Genomic DNA, 19,912 nt, shown 5'->3' on the forward strand with positions numbered 1-19,912 from the left:
ATATTTGTAAGTGAAGCAACTGACAAAGGATTAATCTCCAAAATTTATAAGCAGCTCATGCAGCTCAATAACAAAAAAACAAACAACCCAATCCAAAAATGGGCAGAAGACCTAAATAGACATTTCTCCACAGAAGATATACAGACTGCCAACAAACACATGAAAGGATGCTCAACATCTTTACTCATTAGAGAAATGCAAATCAAAACTACAATGAGATATCATCTCACTCCAGTCAGAATGGCCATCATCAAGAAATCTAGAAACAATAAATGCTGGAGAGGGTGTGGAAAAAAAGGAACACTCTTGCACTGCTGGTGGGAATGTGAATTGGTACAGCCACTATGGAGAACAGTATGGAGGTTCCTTACAAAACTAAAAATAGAACTACCATATGACCCGGCAATCCCACTACTGGGCATATACCCTGAGAAAACCATAATTCAAAAAGAGACATGTACCAAAATGTTCATAGCAGCCCTATTTACAATAGCCCGGAGATGGAAACAACCTAAGTGTCCATCATCGGATGAATGGGTAAAGAAGATGTGGCACATATATACAATGGAATATTACTCAGCCATAAAAAGAAATGAAATTGAGCTATTTGTAATGAGGTGGATGGACCTAGAGTCTGTCATACAGAGTGAAGTAAGTCAGAAAGAGAAAGACAAATACTGTATGCTGACACATATATATGGAATTTAAGAAAAAAAAATGTCATGAAGAACATAGGGGTAAGACAGGAATAAAGACACAGACCTACTAAAGAATGGACTTGAGGATATGGGGAGGGGGAAGGGTAAACTGTGACAAAGTGAAAGAGCGGCATGGACATATATACACTACCAAACGTAAGGTAGATAGCTAGTGGGAAGCAGCCGCATAGCACAGGGAGATCAGCTTGGTGCTTTGTGACCGCCTGGAGGGGTGGGATAGGGAGGGTGGGAGGGAGACGCAAAAGGGAGGGGATATGGGAACATATGTATATGTATAACTGATTAAATTTGTTATAAAGCAAAAAATAAAAAAAAATTAAATTAAATTTAAAAAAAAAAAGGGGGACATGCCTGAGGTACACCTTAAAGAATGAAATAAGAGTAAGCCAGGTGCAGAGGCGAGGTGGGGATGGAGCCACTCCAAGCAGAAGGGAGAGGAGGAACAAAGGTTCTAACGCCGGAGAGCATGGGCTCTGAGCGTGTGCGCGCATGCGAGCTCACACATGCTTGCGTCTATTCATGTGTGTAGAACTATGGGATTCCTACCTAAGAGGCATCCTCTGCACTCATCCATGATCAGTTATGTTTAGTGATAGCAGTAAATCCAGTAATTACAAATTCAATGCCATGTAGAAAATGACTTTTTGTGTAAGACATTATGGATAGATATTTGTAATTTGTGATAAGCTTAGGTACCTTTTCAGAAGATTGCTTCTATTTTAAGAGTTAATGCTTTGCTTTTATGTAACTTGAGCTCTGTGTACTAAAGATTCTGAAATATGTATAAAAGAAAATATACATGTCATCAGTACAGAAATTTAGAAGGTCAGAGCCAGTGAAAGTTTTTCCTTTCCCACTTTTCTCATTTTAAGATTTATCAGAAAGCCTGACACAAAGCAGTTTGTCAGCAAGCACTAGTGTGTGTATTAATTTTCAAGTTCTTAAACTTTTTCTCATCTTTGAGTCTTTCAAAAGAGTGATAACATTTGCCAGGGTTTGAGCCAATGGCGTGGATGATAGGTGCCATTCATGAGAGATGCTCAGTCAAATCACAATAAAATATAGACACAGCATTTCTAGGAAGTTGATATTAAAGTTGCTTCTGATTTCAGAACCCACCTTTCAATATCGGTATTCTGTTCATGGTAAATTCAAGTGCTTCTGATTCTGTATTTAGGTGACTTAGAGATGCAGTGCTTAAATGGCATATGAAGCTCATTTAAGAAACTCACTGAAGCCCAGTTTAGGTAGTTGTTTAACAGACAATATGAATGTTTATGATGTTACCCATTCTAATGATTCAGGAGCAACAGTGAAGCCATCACCACCACCAAAAAACCAATGTGTTTTTTTCTGCAGTCATTTCCAATGACAGAAAAGAAACTATATAATATGTGATAAAAATTAAAATAGTGGAAACACACATAGGAAATTGTCATATTGTTAAATGTTTGCTACATACTTTCGTAATTTCCCATCCATATTTGTTTCAACCTCTTCTCTTTCAGTGGTTTTCACTTCCACTTAGCTGATTGGTAGATTTGAAGGAGGAAGAGAAATCCTGATTGAGAAGTGGGTTGCCATGGCAACCTTGCACTACAATTATATTTTTCTGTCTGTAGCTATAAACGGTAAAATGTAGCCTTTCTAATTATGCTGCAACATTTTTAACTCTGTTGGTACCAAACCTTTTACAAAGTTTGCTGTCACCCTAAATTAAATCATACTATATTAAATTAAATCATACTATATATTTATTTCTATCTCAACAAAACCTATCTAAACAAAAACCTTCTTGTATTAACTAGAATCTGTCGTGTAAAAATTAGGAGTCTAATACTCTCAATAAAATGCCAAAGAATAGTGATTTAAAAATCTAATCTGAATCCCTAGAATACACATTATAGACATTCAAAGTAATTAGAACATTAACCTGAGTCAAGGTTTATTATTTTTGAGAAGTCTTGTTTGAATAGAATGAGGAGAAAGCTAATTCAGAATGTGCTGCTATGAATTCTGCAATACTTGAAAATTTCTCTCCCTCTGTGTCTATTGGCAGCTAAAGTTTATTTGAGCTCTTATAGATCCAACCTAAATTATACTAATTTACATTTTATTAACCACAACTGAATCTACACACATTTAGAAAGTGCAGTATATGAATGTTCAAGGTACTTAATCCATAGCAAGTCCTCAGGGCTCTGTGGAACTGAGGATTCCTTGCAATCACTCTGCCTTCCCATGGTCATGCAGTGGTTTACCAGCCACAGATCTGGACCAGTTTCATCCTTTTGTAAATGAAGAAGCAGATTCTTCAGAGAGAATCAGTGTTCTTTCCTGGATCAAATCAAAGTTAGTGGCAAAACTAGTCTAAAACCTAGGTCTCTGGAATTTTAGTCCAGTGCATGCTCAATTGTTGTGGTGTGGCTCATTGAAATGGTCCTTGGCCACTGAAAGTAAGACATTGTTACAGCAATCATTCTTCTGAGCGAAGAATCTAAAGATTCTTTTGAATCTTTAGAATGCCTTGCATTCTGTAAGCTCTTTGAGACCATGGACCACACCACACCTTTTCTAGTCTTTGAATACCCAACTTTGCCTCATATGTTGTTATGTGTCCTAACATTATAACTAGGGCAGTTGTGGAACAAGTGCTTTTTGAACTGATGCTTTCTTGGGCAAGGAAATAATACAGGACAACCTACTGGTCTTAGATTTTCACTGGTCGTACCTGGAAGAGTATTGGTTTGATACAGTGTGATAGAGGAAAAAACATGGGATTTGACATGGGAAAGACTAGGTTAAAACCTTGGCTGAGTCACTAGCAGTGTGATCCAGGGCAAATTACTCACCTTTTTTTAGACTCAGTGAAAAAGAAAACCATATACACTCCACAGGATAGATGTGTGCATTGAATAAAATCAAGTATGTGAGAACTTGGCCAAGTTGGCATGTTACTCAAAAAAATATAATTTCCCTCTCCTTTGCCATTGTTGGAATAAAAATTCTATTTGTGGGACACAAAACCTAAGCATGATGGAAAGTGAAAAGAAAACTCACCATCAACTCTTAGAGTCAATTATTCTTTCAACCTTGACCTGTGCTGAGTAACAGAAATGTTCTTCTCAAAGTCAGCCTGGAACAGAAGTCACAGAGCCAAGCATATTTTCCAAAAAAGCCATAATGCAAAAAAGTGATCTTTGCAGCAGCATATTAAAATGAGGAAATATAAACAAGTTGACAGTGTTATTTCTAGTAGCTCTGGCCTTTGGGCTGCAATCTGCAAGTTTTCACATGTTGCCGGGGAAAGCTGCCTTTTGAAAATTATTCTTTACAACTATAGCCACTAGTGTGGTGTCATTGACCCTGCAAATGTCTTATGGGGTTGAGGGAAAGACAGAGGGGAGAACCAGGGTCGACTCATCCAAGCTTAAACAGGGTGTCTCAAAGTGGTGTTCAAACAGGATCATTCCACATGAATGTCTCTCGCTTTTGTCTCTTCAAAACATTCCGGGCCACAGCTTCCTGCCTCGCTCTCACATTCTAATGCCCCTGCTTGGCATGGCCTCAAGCTCCTGGCACAGCATGAATGACTCCTCTCATTGTCCCCAGGGCCGGGGTTCTGTCATCTGTGGCTGTCACTGCAGAGATGCAAATGAAAGCTCCTTTGAGGTGGATTGCCCTCAGTGTGGACTTGCCCTGGCCCAGCCCAACAGGCGTGTAAATGCATCACCCTCAGAAATAAATAAGCTCCTCTGCTTTTCCTGGCCTTCACAGCTGCACGCCTACCTTTTCTTTCCCCAAGCCATCTCTTTCCTGTGCACCCAGATCTTCTCTACCCATCTTTGACTCTCAGACACACCCACCTCTTTGAGGGCTTAGCCACTTTACATGGAAGAAATTTAGCTTTTTATCAATGTGATTCTGGCATAAGCAAAGTTGGGCACCATCACTTGTCGCCTTTTTTGTAATCCTCCCTTCCTTCTTGTTGCTGCTCTCCTGCCTGTTTTCAGATATCCAGTGCCTTGTCATTAATAGCTGGCACTGACCACCTTCTTACCCTTTCCTCTATCCCTGAAAGAGAAGCGTATAATCAGCTAATCGACACAGATACATGAAACACACATTATCACTTGAGTGACATTACATTATTCCCAACGCAGGGATATGTTTTGAGAAGGGAAGATGATGGTAATCAATATAAATAAAATAACATCTAATTGTAAAATCTAACATTAGCTTAGAATGGGGTGACTATTTTCCTATAAATTATTTTTTCCAGGCATATCATGTTACTCAATAACTCATCTGAGCGCCCAGCACCTACTAGGTATTAGGTAGTGGAATCAACAATGGACTTCTGTGGGACAGCTAAACTTGAACAGATTTTAAAAGTTTTAGGCCGCTCTTCAGTACCCATTTTCCTCCTTACCAAATAGAATTTCAGCCAATCCCTCCACCTTTCAACACATCTTTCTTGGGCACCAACATCATATATAATCCTAGTACTTGGGATACAACTATCCTTTTAGGGCTTTCAGTCCAGCCAGGGTGGAAACAAAAAAATTCTGTGTAATTCAGAACAGCATGGTATGGGTTGTGAAGAAGGTGTGCTATGGGAAGACGTAGAAATGTATTCACCACAGCGTTGGGTACCACGACAGACAGTAATCCCCAAGATAGAGTCTGAAGGGTAAGGCGAGTATCCAGTTGAAAGGGAGAAGGAGGTACGCCCGAGAGAAGAGAGAATGTGCTGTTGTGGTGACATGGGTTTAGGAAGTGCAAGTGGTTTGGCCCAGCTACAGCGCTGGGTTTGCATGGGACGAGCACAACAGCCACAGCACTTAAACTGAGCCAGGAGGTGCTCTAATGCTTTGCATGCCCTCCTGCTGGCTTCAAAGCCACCATCAACACAAGAACCAGAAGACCCACCAGGCTCTGTGTCCACTTCTCCACTGCCCATCACCCAGGAACTCACTACCACCCTGCCAGAAAGCTTCAGGACTAATTCCTTCATGTCCCCCATCCCTGTGGCCATGGATCCCCATGGGAACCCCGATCAGATCACTTCTTGTCACCTGGACCATCCCCACAGAGCTCTGTGCATCGCTGAACATGACCCAACCTAACAGCATCCCAACCCCTCAAACCCGTCCACTGAATCTTCCTGGATGCATCATTCAGTATCATCAAAACTCACTCCTCTTCAGGCTCGTCTCTCAGTGAGGGCTGCTTTTCTTCTAATCCCATGTATCACAGGGTCTGGAGGAAGAGGCGGAATCCCGTTTGCTCCATATTGCTCGTTCCTATCAATTTTAACTCCCTCCTCCCTAAAACTCCTCATCCTCTTTGAAGCCATGCCATCATGAGCTTCTCTTCCTCACTGGAGTCATCCGAAGGTCTCTGAGCCACTCACCCTCACTCTGTGGAGACTTTGGCACTGGGTTCATCGTCTCCCACAAACACCCCTCCTGTCATAATGCCTGCTGATTTCCAAATCCATGTAGTGGATCCTTCCCCATCCTGGCCTTTCACTTTCTTGATCTTCTCTCCAGTGATCTTGTCCATTGTCCTACCCCAGCCCCCCCGTAGATCTTGCCCTTGTAAGTAACCGCACACACTACAAAACTTCAATTTCAAAGCTTTCCCTTTCTGGCTTCCATTTTCTATCTCCTCACTTTTTATCTACTCTATCCAGCTCAGTCCCTCTAGTCCTCTGATTCCAGTTCTCCAGCCCCAGCACAACCACCAATCCATTGACTCTACCGTCTTTCCACAGCTCCTCTCCCCTCATATCCTCAGTTCCCTCCATGTCCGTCTCAGACCCCACGGTCCCTCGCTGGAATCACTTCCTTGTGTACCCCTTCCCTTATCATCATTCTTTGTTTCACTTTCTTGGCTGAATTAGAAACTTCGTTAAATCCAACTCTCTGTTTAGTCCGTTCCTGCTCCTAAAGCCGCTGAACATGGCAAAAGAAAACAATGGCTACTAGCCTTATTTTAATTCCATGAGCCTTAACCTCAACTAAGCCATTGGAGTTGCCCAAAGAGTCCTTGGAAGGCAGCACCGCTGGGGGAGGGCTTATGGAGCCAGACTTCCTGGTTTGGATTTCTCACTCTGCCCCTTACCAGCTGTATCATCATGGGTTATTTATATTCACTTTCCGTGCCTCAGTCTTTTCATCTGTAAAATAGGGAGAGAGAGTACGTATCTCTGGGATTGAAGTGAGGAGCAAATGAGTGAGCTCTCTGTGCTTCCATCCAAGACCAACCTCCCCCCTTGTGCCCTAGGTCTCCTGGTTTCCCAAGTCTAGCAATTTTCTGCTCACTTTCCTGCACCATCAAATTTACTGTCTTAACTGGATCATTCCCATCAACATATCTACATACTCTAGTAACCTTCCTTGACCTATCAACCTTCAGGTAGCTTCCCATTTTTCTCTTCCCTCTTCACTGCAAAATGCCTCAAAAGAAGTATCTACGTCAATGCCTCTGCCTCCCATTTTGCCTTAAATCCACTCCTAGAAGTTTTTTTCACCACTGCTCCATCAAAACTGCTCTTATCAGGGTTAACAATGACCACTATATTGCCAACACCATGGTAACTCCCCACTCTTGTTTTATTTGCTCTGTCCGTAGCATTTGGCATGGCCCAATGCAACTTGACAGATCAAGTGCTCCTCGAAACACTTGTCTCACTTGACTTCCTGGAACCACACCCTCATATTTCTCTTCTTTTCTCCTTGGCTACTTCTTTTCAGACTCTTTTACTGTTTCCTTCTCATATTCTTGATGTCCGGACATTGCAGCGGTCAGGGGTCAATGCTTGGCCCTCTTTTCGTCTCTACCTGCACTGACTTCCTTGGTGATCTCATCCAGTTTCAAGGGTTAGATGCCATCTCGAACCTGATGATGCCCATATTTATATGCTCTTCCTCCAATATCCTCATGGCTCATTTTATCACTTCCTTCAGATCTTGGCTCAAATTTCACTTCACAGACAGGTGTTCCCACACCATCACTCTATATTCTCTTACTCTGTTTTATTTTCTTCTTAGTACTTTTCTTCATCTGTCATATATTTATTTGTGTATTGAAAGCCTTTTGAGAACAGGGGAATTATCCACTTTGTAGAGTGCCGTGTGCATAGAAAGCTACCAATAAATGTGTTAAATAAAATCATGATGTCATTCGGTCCTGACAACACCCCAACAATCCTAGTGGAAGAGTTATTACAAATGAAGAAATGGAATCAGTTTAGGCCATTGTCACACAGTTGGCAATTTAGGCAGCCTGACCCCAGAGCCTGCCTGCTCCCTAAGGTGCTGCAGAAGCCAGAGGGGTACAGAGAGTCTAGATCACAGGGGTACTTTTATGGAATTTATCTTGAGGATAATGGGGAACCACTGAGGTGGGAGTTTCAGGGTGGGGGAGTGACGTGCCCTAGGTAAAGTTCTGACTCCATCCCATATATGCCCATAATTGCCTGCTCTAGTTCCTGGGTGATCAAATTATGCCAGCTCAGAGGCTGCCTTCGCACTTTGTTGGAAAGTTTAGGCTGACAGTGTATGTAAGCTTTGCCAGCATCAAACTGGCCTGTGCTGACAATATTTAAGTCAGATTTAGTTAAGAGCTTCAAATCAACTTCACCTTGATGTCTGTGGAATTAAAAACCTTTCTTGCTGTTTCCATAGCAGCTTGATAGTTGACATAATTCCTAAAGAAGCTTATATGTTAATGCCCAAGAACCACTTACTATGCTATGCACTGCTGCCCCAAAATGTCACAACCTGAGTGAGACAGTCTAGTAAAATATTAAGCTGTTAAAGAACACATTATGTTTCAAACTATAGTTGGGGAGGACAGGGTTTCCAAAAATCTGATTAAATGAACTTTTAATTTGACTTGTTTAAAGTTTAGAGCTCCAAAGATCCTGGCCTTTCAGGTAGCTCATGCACAGGGGTTGTAAGATGCATGAGCTATTTCCATATAGACAATAAATGCGTTTGGTGAATAGATGCTAAAATTTACTGTGTTTCCATGGTGAAATGAACTGCTGTTTCTGTTCTAAAGGGAACCAACTGTTCACCCTCCAATACCTCCAAAGCCCAGTTCTCCTGTTTCATCTCCTAACCAGCTGAGGCGGGATAACAGGTAAGAAAGACCTAGCACTCCAGAATTTCTTGCAAAATGAAATTCAAGGGAAATGAAAGCAAATGAATTGTGACTTGTTTTATGCAAAGCATGGGTATGTTTTGTGTGCATATTCACTGAAGAAGCACTTGGAAAGATTTTCTAATTCTATTTGCCCACACAAACGTGTATTTATGTTTGTCATTGGATACTTATGGCCATTACTTGTCTTATGGAAGTACACTTTCAATATAGAAACTAAACAGTAGTCATGTCCAGGAAGTGGGTAGTTCTTTAGTCTTATTTTAATTGAGACATTTGTAATTTATTTCAAAACTATCACAGATTTTGAAAAAATGTTCTAATTAACTTGTCTCTGAACCAAGAAAAAAAGACAGACTTGCTTTTCTACTTTGAATCTCCAGTGCTCTATAATTAATACTTAAAAACAAATTCAGAGATCTGAACATCTTCCCATGTGTTCCTGTTAAACAGTTTAATCGTATCGTATTGAACTGTTTTTCAAGACCTACATGGCACATTTCCATTATTATTGAGAGATTTAAAAAATGGTATCTCAGGGCCTCCCTGGTGGCGCAGTGGTTGAGAGTCCGCCTGCCGATGCAGGGGATACGGGTTCGTGCCCCGGCCTGGGAGGATCCCATATGCCGCGGAGCGGCTGGGCCCGTGAGCCATGGCCGCTGGGCCCGCGCATCCGGAGCCTGTGCTCTGCAACGGGAGAGGCCACAACAGTGAGAGGCCCGCATACCACAAAAAAAAAAAAAAAAAAAAAATGGTATCTCAATGAAGACTGAATACATTAGATTTGCTTAATGGCCTGCCTTTGATTCTTTTGTATTTTTACTTTTTGATGGTGATTCTTTTGACAACATGTAAGACAATTTGAGAACTATTCTTTATTAAGAGGGTAACTTCAGCCAGAAAATGCTGATTGGGTGGCAGGGCTATGTAGCTTTAGGCATTCAACCTAACGAGTTAAAAACTCAGGTCTCGGGGGCTTCCCTGTTGGCGCAGTGGTTGAGAGTCCGCCTGCCGATGCAGGAGACGCGGGTTCGTGCCCCGGTCCGAGAGGATCCCACATGCCACAGAGCGGCTGGGCCCGTGAGCCATGGCCGCTGAGCCTGCGCGTCTGGAGCCTGTGCTCCGCAACGGGAGAGGCCACAACAGTGAGAGGCCCGTGTACCACAAAAAACAAAACCAAAACCAAAACCCAGGTCTGAATTTCTATTCAGTGAAATTTCACAGTACCTTTGAAATTTTGTCCTTGGGAGGAGAGGATACTTTTTTTTAATGTTAAGAGAATACTTCTTCATTGAATTAATTAAAATATAGGCCAGATTTATAATTTTTAATTTGTGCAATGGTTATAATTATACTCTTAAAAATAACTTCTTCTCAGACTTTCTATCTTACCTTATTTTTCCTTTTACTTTGATATTACTGAACAATTAAATCTTAATTTGAATAGGATTTTTTAGGGGGCTAAAAAAAGTTGGTGTTAGTACCACCTAAATTCTAAACTAAAACTCGGGACTCTAGAGCAGTGACCTTGTACAGATTCAAAAGAAGCTAGATTCCATGGGAATTGGTCTAATCCATTTTTACTACTCTAATTTATTTCTTCCACAAATGGTCTTAAATATAAAATGAGGACAACTTGCATGTTAAAACCCTGATTACTTTAATCACAGCAAGATGACTTTAATGAAAGAATATGAAAGGGAAGTGTTTCCTATGTAATTAACACATGTCCTCAGGAGTACAAAAAAATAGTTGACTATAATTTCTTGAGAACAAGCAAGAATGTATAAGTAGGCCAAACAGATACTTAGAAAAATAGCAGAGAAAAGTCTTATATCACAAATTGTAACAGAACCTAGCACTGTAAAATTTAATTCTAACAACTCAATGTGGTCTTTCTCAATGTGGTGGGTGTACTGGAAATATGAAAGTGTTTACCATCTTATCTGAGCAAACATATTTCTTGATAGTATTCAAATGGGATAAATCTTTGAGAAAAAAATCCCTCTGATACCTAACAAAAAATGATTCTTCTTATTGTTTTTTATATTTATTTTATTTATTTATTTTTGGCTGCATTGGGTCTTTGTTGCAGTGTGCAGGCTTCTTACTGAGGTGGCCTCTCCCGTTGCAGAGCACGGGCTCTAGGCACGCGGGCCTCAACAGTTGTGGCATACGGGCTCAGCATTTGTGGCTCACGGCCTCCAGAGTGTGGGCTTCAGTAGCTGTGGCACAGGGGCTCAGCTGCTCCGTGGCATGTGGGATCTTCCCGGACCAGGGCTCGAACCCGTGTCCCCTGCATTGGCAGGCGGACTCTTAACCACTGAGCCACCAGGGAAGCCCCGATTCTTATTATTTAAAAATATTGCATCATTATCTAATAGAGATAAGTGTAAAAATTCTTTATTGATGACTGGAAACTAAACTAAAATGAACATGAACATATTTAGAAGATTTTTATCTCCAGTAGTGCTATTGTTCAAACACACCTTCATCTCTTTGAATGTAAATGTTTTCTCATAAATTTACATCTAACAGAGAAGTGTTTTCTTACCTAACAGACATTATCTTTAACTTGAAAAATATAGGCAGATATGTCCACCTAAACCAAGTGCATATACAGAAACCAACAGATCTGCTGAAAGAAATATAAGGTACAGTGATCTATATCTATATCTATATATCTATATCTGTGTAATTGTAGATATGATAAAGTATGCTTTATTGGAACACAAACATACCTAAAATTAATAATAAAATAGACAAATCAGTTTTCCAGCTGACTTCAATAGTGGGTAATAAATGTTTTTATATGTACCTACAGAATTTTATTCCTTTTGTTTCTATTCTAAGCATTACATTATGAGCAACCAAAATTGTCTGAACATGAAAACAGAATAAACCCCTTAAGACAGGAAAACATCTCTTTATTCCTAGCACTTGTCCCAAGGTTTATGATACAGCTGTTGTTGACGTGTAAGTGAATAGGTGGAAATATAATTATTTGACTGAACATCTGCAAAAGCTTTGCTAGAATTGGCTGTATAACAAGATCATATTCAGCTTCACCTGCACCATCAGAAAAAGACTTACAAATTGTGTTGATGCTTTTGAGCAAGGCTTCCCCCTGACAGTGCTAGTTTACGCCTGTTGTCTTGAACATCCCATTCAATTTAGTATTTGTTTTGGATATTTACTAATTTATTTGAAAAACACTATTTTTAAAATTAGTTTTTGAACAATGTTATTTTATAGGTCTATCAATATGATAAACCAATTTTTTTATTATGGCTAAAAACCTAACATTAATTTACCATCTTAACCATTATAATAAGCCAATTTTTTTAGACAATTTTTTTTGACTGAAACACATTTTTCAAAGTGCCAAACTTACTTACTTTTTATTTTCTTTATTATCTCCCTTGACTCTCAGGCATGCATCACACACATATCTTACCTTTGGGGAGAGTACCTTGTACCTAGTACCTTAAGGTACAGATCTATCTCAGCGTTTCCCAAACTATGTTCCATGTGCCACAAGATGTCAATGAATGTTTTGTGAAAGAAGCATTTAATTGCCCACATGTTTAGGAAACACAATGGAATAGAGCTCTCTATCATGAACTTCCCAGAACCTTGAGTGTGCTTATACATATTCCAAATCTCTAAAAGTCGGTTATGTTTCCCAAATTTACTTGACTACAAAATTCTATCTTCGTGGAACCCTACTAACTTTCTAAGATATCGTTTGTGAAGCACAGGTCTTAATTACAGGTAAAGCTATAAGGATTTCCCTTATTATTCCTTTTCATGACCTAGGGAGACCAGAGGGGATTCAAGCTCAGCTACAGTTTTAAATGTACTTTCTTTCCCTTTGGAAACGTAAGAAGACAGATACTTTCACCTCATATAAGGGACTAACTGATCATCTGAATATGTTGCTTAATGCTCCTTGGTTGGTAGAAAAACTTCGGAACATGTTTCTGTGTTTACTTTTGCAGTTAATTGAATTTTCTTTTTCATATCTTTTTTTTTTTTAAATATCCACCCTTTTTTTTTAGATTCTTTTCCCATATAGGCCATTACAGAGTATTGAGTAGAGTTCTCTGTGCTATACAGCAGGTTCTTATTAGTTATCTATTTTATATATAGTAGTGTGTATGTGTCAATCCCAATCTCCCAATTTATCCATATCCTTTTAAGTATATAAATTGTGTACAACCAGTATAAGTCTTTAGGAGAAACTGTAGTTATTTCAGTGAGCAGTAGATGGCAGAGCCAATGCCCAGGTGGAGTGACTGGTGTGTGTGTGTGTGTGTGTGTGTGTGTGTGTGTGTGTGTGTGTGTGAATGCCGTGAGCTGACATGACAGACTATTTTGTTATTCAGTTAAACTCAGTAACTCCTGATAACACTTGGAGTTTTGCTTTCTTCACTGAACACAGATAAGATATTTTAGCTCCTTCTAAGGTAGCTCTACTGTCATTGACTTGAGTTTGTTTGTTTGAAGGAGTCAGGATCTTGAAAACATCGTCAAAGAGGCCACTTCATTTCAGAAAGCTGACAAGGGGTGAGAGCTCAAGAGCTTTTGAACTTGCATTTTTCTTCTCTTTTTGTTTCAAATGTTGTTTATCACATATAATTTCAAAGAAGAAAGACTCAGGCTCTCTAGATTCGCGTGGTAATTAGAAATGGGTGGTACTAACATTTATGGACACTCCATCCTCTGCTTTCTCTTCTGGTGAGTAGTGCTCATCCCGGTCACCATAGTTGTCCATGGTGGTGACCTTACTCCAAACCCTGAGTCCTGTATTTATGTTGCTGACCCAGATCCTTATTTATCTGTCTCCCCAGCACGCACATTTAGAATATCCTAGGCTATTTTCAACTTCCTCCTCAAATGTGCTATTTCCCGCCTTCTCCCGTTTCTTTCATTTAGGCAAGATCACCTTTCTGGAAACTTTTTTTTTTTTTTAACATCCTTATTGGAGTATAATTACTTTACAATGGTGTGTTAGTTTCTGCTTTATAACAAAGTGAATCAGCTATATGTATACATATGTCCCCATATCTCTTCCCTCTTGCGTCATCCTCCCTCCCACCCTCCCCATCCCACCCCTCTAGGAGGTCACAAAGCACCAAGCTGATCTCCCTGTGCTATAAGGCTACTTCCCACTAGCTATCTATTTTACATTTCGTAGTGTATATATGTCAATGACACTCTCTCACTTTGTCACAGCTTACCCTTCCCCGGCCCCATGTCCTCAAGTCCGTTCTCTATATCTACGTCTCTATTACTGTTCTGCCCCTAGGTACTTCAGTACCATTTTTTTTTTATATTCCTTATATATGTGTTAGCATACAGTATTTGTTTTTCTCTTTCTGACTTACTTCACTCTGTATGACAGTCTCTAGGTCCATCCACCTAACTACAAATAACTCAATTTTGTTTCTTTTTAAGGCTGAGTAATATTCCATTGTATATATGTGACACATCTTCTTTATCCATTCATCCGATGATGGACACTTAGGTTGTTTCCATGTTCTGGCTATTGTAAATGGAGCTGCAATGAACATTGTGGTACATGTCTCTTTTTGAATTATGGTTTTCTCAGGCTATATGCCTAGTAGCGGGATTGCTGGGTCATATGGTAGTTCTATTTTAAGTTTTTTAAGGAACCTCCATGCTGTTCTCCATAGTGGCTGTACCAATTCACATTCCCACCAGCAGTGCAAGAGTGTTCCCTTTTCTCCACACCCTCTCCAGCATTTATTGTTTCTAGATTTCTTGATGATGGCCATTCTGACTGGTGTGAGATGATATCTCATTGTAGTTTTGATTTGCATTTCTCTAATGATTAATGATGTTGAGCATTCTTTCATGTGTTTGTTGGCAGTCTGTATATCTTCTTTGGATAAATGTCTATTTAGGTCTTCTGCGCATTTTTGGATTGGGTTGTTTGTTTTTTTGCTATTGAGCTGCATGAGCTGCTTATAAATTTTGGAGATTAATCCTTTGTCAGTTGCTTCATTTGCAAATATTTTCTCCCATTCTGAGGGTTGTCTTTTCATCTTGTTTATGGTTTCCTTTGCTGTGCAACAGCTTTTAAGTTTCATTAGGTCCCATGTGTTTATTTTTGTTTTTATTTCCATTTCTCTAAGAGGTGGGTCAAAAAGGATCTTGCTGTGATTTATGTCATAGAGTGTTCTGCCTATGTTTTCCTCTAAGAGTTTGATAGTTTCTGGCCTTACATTTAGGTTTTTAATCCATTTTGAGCTTATTTTTGTGTATGGTGTCAGGGAGTGATCTAATCTCATACTTTTACATGTCCCTGTCCAGTTTTCCCAGCACTACTTATTGAAGAGGCTGTCCTTTCTCCACTGTACATTCCTGCCTCCTTTATAAAGATAAGGTGACCATATGTGTGTGGGTTTATCTCTGGGCTTTCTATCCTGTTCCATTGATCTATCTTTCTGTTTTTGTGCCAGTACTATACTGTCTTGATTACTGTAGCTTTGTAGTATAGTCTGAAGTCAGGGAGCCTGATTCCTCCAGTTCCGTTTTTCGTTCTCAACATTGCTTTGGCTATTCGGGGTCTTTTGTTTTTCCAAACAAATTTTGAATTTTTTAGTTCTAGTTCTGTGAAAAATGCCAGTGGTAGTTTGATAGGGATTGCATTGAATCTGTAGATTGCTTTGGGTAGTAGAGTCATTTTCACAATATTGATTCTTCCAATCCAGGAACATGGTATATCTGTCCATCTATTTGTATCATCTTTAATTTCTTTCATCAGTGTCTTATAATTTTCTGCATACAGGTCTTTTGTCTCCTTAGGTAGGTTTATTCCTAGATATTTTATTCTTTTTGTTGCAATGGTAAATGGGAGTGTTTTCTTGATTTCACTTTCAGATTTTTCATCATTAGTGTACAGGAATGCCAGAGATTTCTGTGCATTAATTTTGTATCCTGCTACTTTACCAAATTCATTGATTAGCTCTAGTAGTTTTCTGGTAGCATCTTTAGGATTCTCTATGTATAGTATCATGTCATCTGCAAACAGTGACAGCTTTACTTCTTCTTTTCCGATTTGGATTCCTTTTATTTCTTTTTCTTCTCTGATTCTGTGGCTAAAACTTCCAAAACTATGTTGAATAAGAGTGGTGAGAGTGGGCAACCTTGTCTTGTTCCTGATCTTAGTGGAAATGGTTTCAGTTTTTCACCTTTGAGGACCATGTTGGCTGTGGGTTTGTCATATATGGCCTTTATTATGTTGAGGAAAGTTCCCTCTATGCCTACTTTCTGCAGGGTTTTTATCATAAATGGGTGTTGAATTTTGTCGAAAGCTTTCTCTGCATCTATTGAGATGATCATATGGCTTTTCTCCTTCAATTTGTTAACATGGTGTATCACGTTGATTGATTTGCATACATTGAAGAATCCTTGCATTCCTGGAATAAACCCAACTTGATCATGGTGTATGATCCTTTTAATGTGCTGTTGGATTCTGTTTGCTAGTATTTTGTTGAGGATTTTTGCATCTATGTTCATCAGTGATATTGGTCTGTAGTTTTCTTTCTTTGTGACATCCTTGTCTGGTTTTGGTATCAAGGTGATGGGGGCCTCGTAGAATGAGTTTGGGAGTGTTCCTCCCTCTGCTCTATTTTGGAAGAGTTTGAGAAGGATAGGTGTTAGCTCTTCTGTAAATGTTTGATAGAATTCACCTGTGAAGCCATCTGGTCCTGGGCTTTTGTTTGTTGGAAGATTTTTTATCACAGTTTCAATTCAGTGCTTGTGATTGGTCTATTCATATTTTCTATTTCTTCCTGGTTCAGCCTCGGAAGGTTGTGCTCTTCTAAGAATGTGTCCACTTCTTCCAGGTTGTCCATTTTATTGGCATAGAGTTGCTTGTAGTAATCTCTCATGATCTTTTGTATTTCTGCAGTGTCAGTTGTTAAGTCTCCTTTTTCATTTCTAATTCTGTTGATTTGAGTCTTCTCCCTTTTTTTCTTGATTCATATGGCTGATGGTTTATCAATTTTGTTTATCTTCTCAAAGAACCAGCTTTTTAGTTTTATTGATCTTTGCTATCATTTCCTTCATTTCTTTTTCATTTATTTCTGATCTGATCTTTATGATTTCTTTCCTTTTGCTAGCTTTGGATTTGTTTTGTTCTTCTTTCTCTAATTGCTTTAGGTGTAAGTTTAGGTTATTTATTTGAGATGTTTCTTGTTTTTTGAGGTAGGATTGTATTGCCGTAAACTTCCCTCATAGAACTGCTTTTGCTGCATCCCATAGGTTTTGGGTTGTCGTGTTTTCATTGTCATTTGTCTCTAGGTACTTTCTGATTTCCTCTTTCATTCCTTCAGTGATCTCTTGGTTATTTAGTAATGTATTGTTTAGCCTTCATGTGTTTGTGTTTTCTACTTTTTTCCCCCCTGTAACTGATTTCTAATCTCACAGCATTTTGGTCAGAAAGGATACTTGATACGATTTCAGTTTTGTTAAATTTACCAAGGCTTGATTGTGACCCAAGATATGATCTATCCTAGAGAATGTTCCTTGAGCACTTGAGAATAAAGAGTGTTCTGTTGTTTTTGGATGCAATGTGGTATAAATATCAATTAAGTCCATCTTGTTTAATGTATCATTTAAAGCTTGTTTTTCCTTATTTATTTTCATTTTGGATGATCTGTACATTGGTGAAAGTGAGGTGTTAAAGTCCCCTACTATTATTGCATTACTGGCAATTTCCCCTTTTGTGGCTGTTAGTATTTGCCTTATGTGTTGAGGTGCTCCTATGTTGGGTGCATAAATATTTACAACTGTTATATCTTCTTCTTGGATTGATCCCTTGATCATTATGTAGTATCCTTCTTTGTCTCTTGTAAAAGTATAGTCTATATTTTAAAGTTTTTTTTTGTCTGATATGAGAATTGCTACTCCAGCTTTCTTTTGATTTCCATTTGCATGGAATATCTTTTTCCATCCCCTCACTTTCAGTCTGTATGTGTCACTACGTCTGAAGTGAGTGTCTTGTAAACAGCATATATATGGGTCTTGTTTTTGCATCCATTCAGCCAGTCTATGTCTTTTGGTTGGAGCATTTATTCCATTTACCTTTAAGGAATTATTGATATGTATGTTCCTATTACCATTTTCTTAATTGTGTTCGGTTTGTTATTTTAGGTCTTTTCCTTCTCTTGTGTTTCCTGCCTAGAGAAGTTCCTTTAGTATTTGTTGTAAAGCTGGTTTGGTGGTGCTGAATTCTCTTAGCTTTTTCTTGTCTATAAATGTTTTAATTTCTCAGTCGAATCTGAATCCTTGCTGGGTAGAGTAATCTTGACTGTAGGTTTTTCCCTTTCATCACTTTAAATATGTCCTGCCACACCCTTCTGTGTTGCAGAGTTTCTGCTGAAAGATCAGCTGTTTACCTTTTGGGGATACCCTTGTATAATACTTGTTGTTTTGCCCTTGCTGTGTTTAATATTTTTTCTTTGTATTTAATTTTTGATAATTTGATTAATATGTGCCTTGGTGTGTTTCTCCTTGGATTTATCCTGTGTGGGACTCTCTGCTCCTCCTGGACTTATTGACTATTTCATTTCACATATTACAGAAGTTGTCAACTATAATCTCTTCAAATATTTTCTCAGTCCCTTTCTTTTTCTCTTCTTCTTCTGGGACCCCTATAATTCGAATGTCAGTGCATTTAATGTTGTTCCAGAACTCTCTCAGACTGTCCTCAATTCTTTTCATTCTTTTTTCTTTATTCTGCTCTGCTGTAGTTATTTCCACTATTTTATCTTCCAGGTCACTTATCCATTCCTCAGCCCCAGTTATTCTGCTATTGACTCCTTCCAGAGAATTTTAAATTTCATTTATTGTGTTGTTCCTCATTGTTTGTTTGCTCTTTAGTTCTTCTAGGTCCTTGTTAAATGTTTCTTATATTTTCTCCCTCTGTTTCCAAGACTTTGGATCATCTTTACTATCATTACTCTGAATTATTTTTCAGGTAGACTGCCTATTTCCTCTTCATTTGTTTGGTCTGGTGGGTTTTTACCTTGCTCCTTCATCTGTTGTGTATTTCTCTGTCTTCTCATTTTGCTTAACTTACTGTGTTTGGGGTCTCCTTTTCACAGGCTGCAAGTTTGTAGTTCCCGTTGTTTTTGGTGTCTGCCCCCAGTGGGTAACGTTGGTTCAGTGGGTTGTGTAGGATTCCTGGTGCAGGGGACTGGTGCCTGTTTTCTGGTGGATGAGGCTGGATCTTGTCTTTCTGGTGGGCAGGAACGTGTCCGGTGGTGTGTTTTGGGGTGTCTGTGAACTTAGTATGATTTTAGGCAGCCTCTCTGCTAATGGGTGGGGTTATTTTCCTGTCTTGCTAGTCACTTGGCATGGGGCATCCAGCAGTGGTTGTTGAGTGGAGCTGAGTCTTAGCATTGAGATGGAGATCTCTGGGAGAGCTCTCCCTTATTGATATTACACGGGGTCAAGAGGTCACTGTTTGACCAATGTCCTGAACTCGGCTCTCCCACCTCGGAGGCTCAGGCCTGACACCCGGCCGGAGCATCAAGACCCTGTCAGCCACACAGCTCAGAAGAAAAGGGAGAAAAAAAAGGAAAAAAGAAAATAATTAAAATAAAAAATTTTTTAATTATTAAAATAAAAAAATTAAAAGGTAATAAAAAAAGGAAAAGAAATGAGCAACCAAACCAATAAACAGTTCCACCAATGATAACAAGCACTAAAAACTATTAAAAAAAAAAAAAAAAAGGACAGATAGAACCCTAGGACAAATGGTAAAAGAAAACCTATACAGAGAAAATCACACAAAGAAGCATACATATACACACTCACAAAAAGAGAAAAAGGAAAATATATATATATATAAAATAAAGGAAGAGAGCAACCAAATCAATAAACATATCTACCAATTATAGTAAGCTCTTAATACTAAACTGAGATAAACATAAAACCAGAAAAAAATTAGATGCAGAAAGCAAACCCCAAGTCTACAGTTG

General features: G+C 39.1%; 1 protein-coding gene across 1 annotated transcript in view; it reads left to right on the plus strand.

Annotated features, from left to right (window-relative positions):
- The window catches only part of SCEL (sciellin), a 336,387-nt gene that overhangs the window by 254,648 nt on the left and 61,827 nt on the right, over positions 1–19,912 (plus strand). The window contains exons 19-21 of the mRNA XM_082602083.1: positions 8,793–8,873; positions 11,483–11,548; positions 13,404–13,463. Of these exons, the coding sequence (XP_082458209.1) occupies positions 8,793–8,873; positions 11,483–11,548; positions 13,404–13,463 (207 nt within the window). The remainder of the gene's footprint in view (positions 1–8,792; positions 8,874–11,482; positions 11,549–13,403; positions 13,464–19,912) is intronic.

Source organism: Mesoplodon mirus (assembly GCF_964341445.2).
Source record: "Mesoplodon mirus genome assembly, chromosome: 17".
Taxonomy (NCBI): Eukaryota; Metazoa; Chordata; class Mammalia; order Artiodactyla; family Ziphiidae; genus Mesoplodon; species Mesoplodon mirus.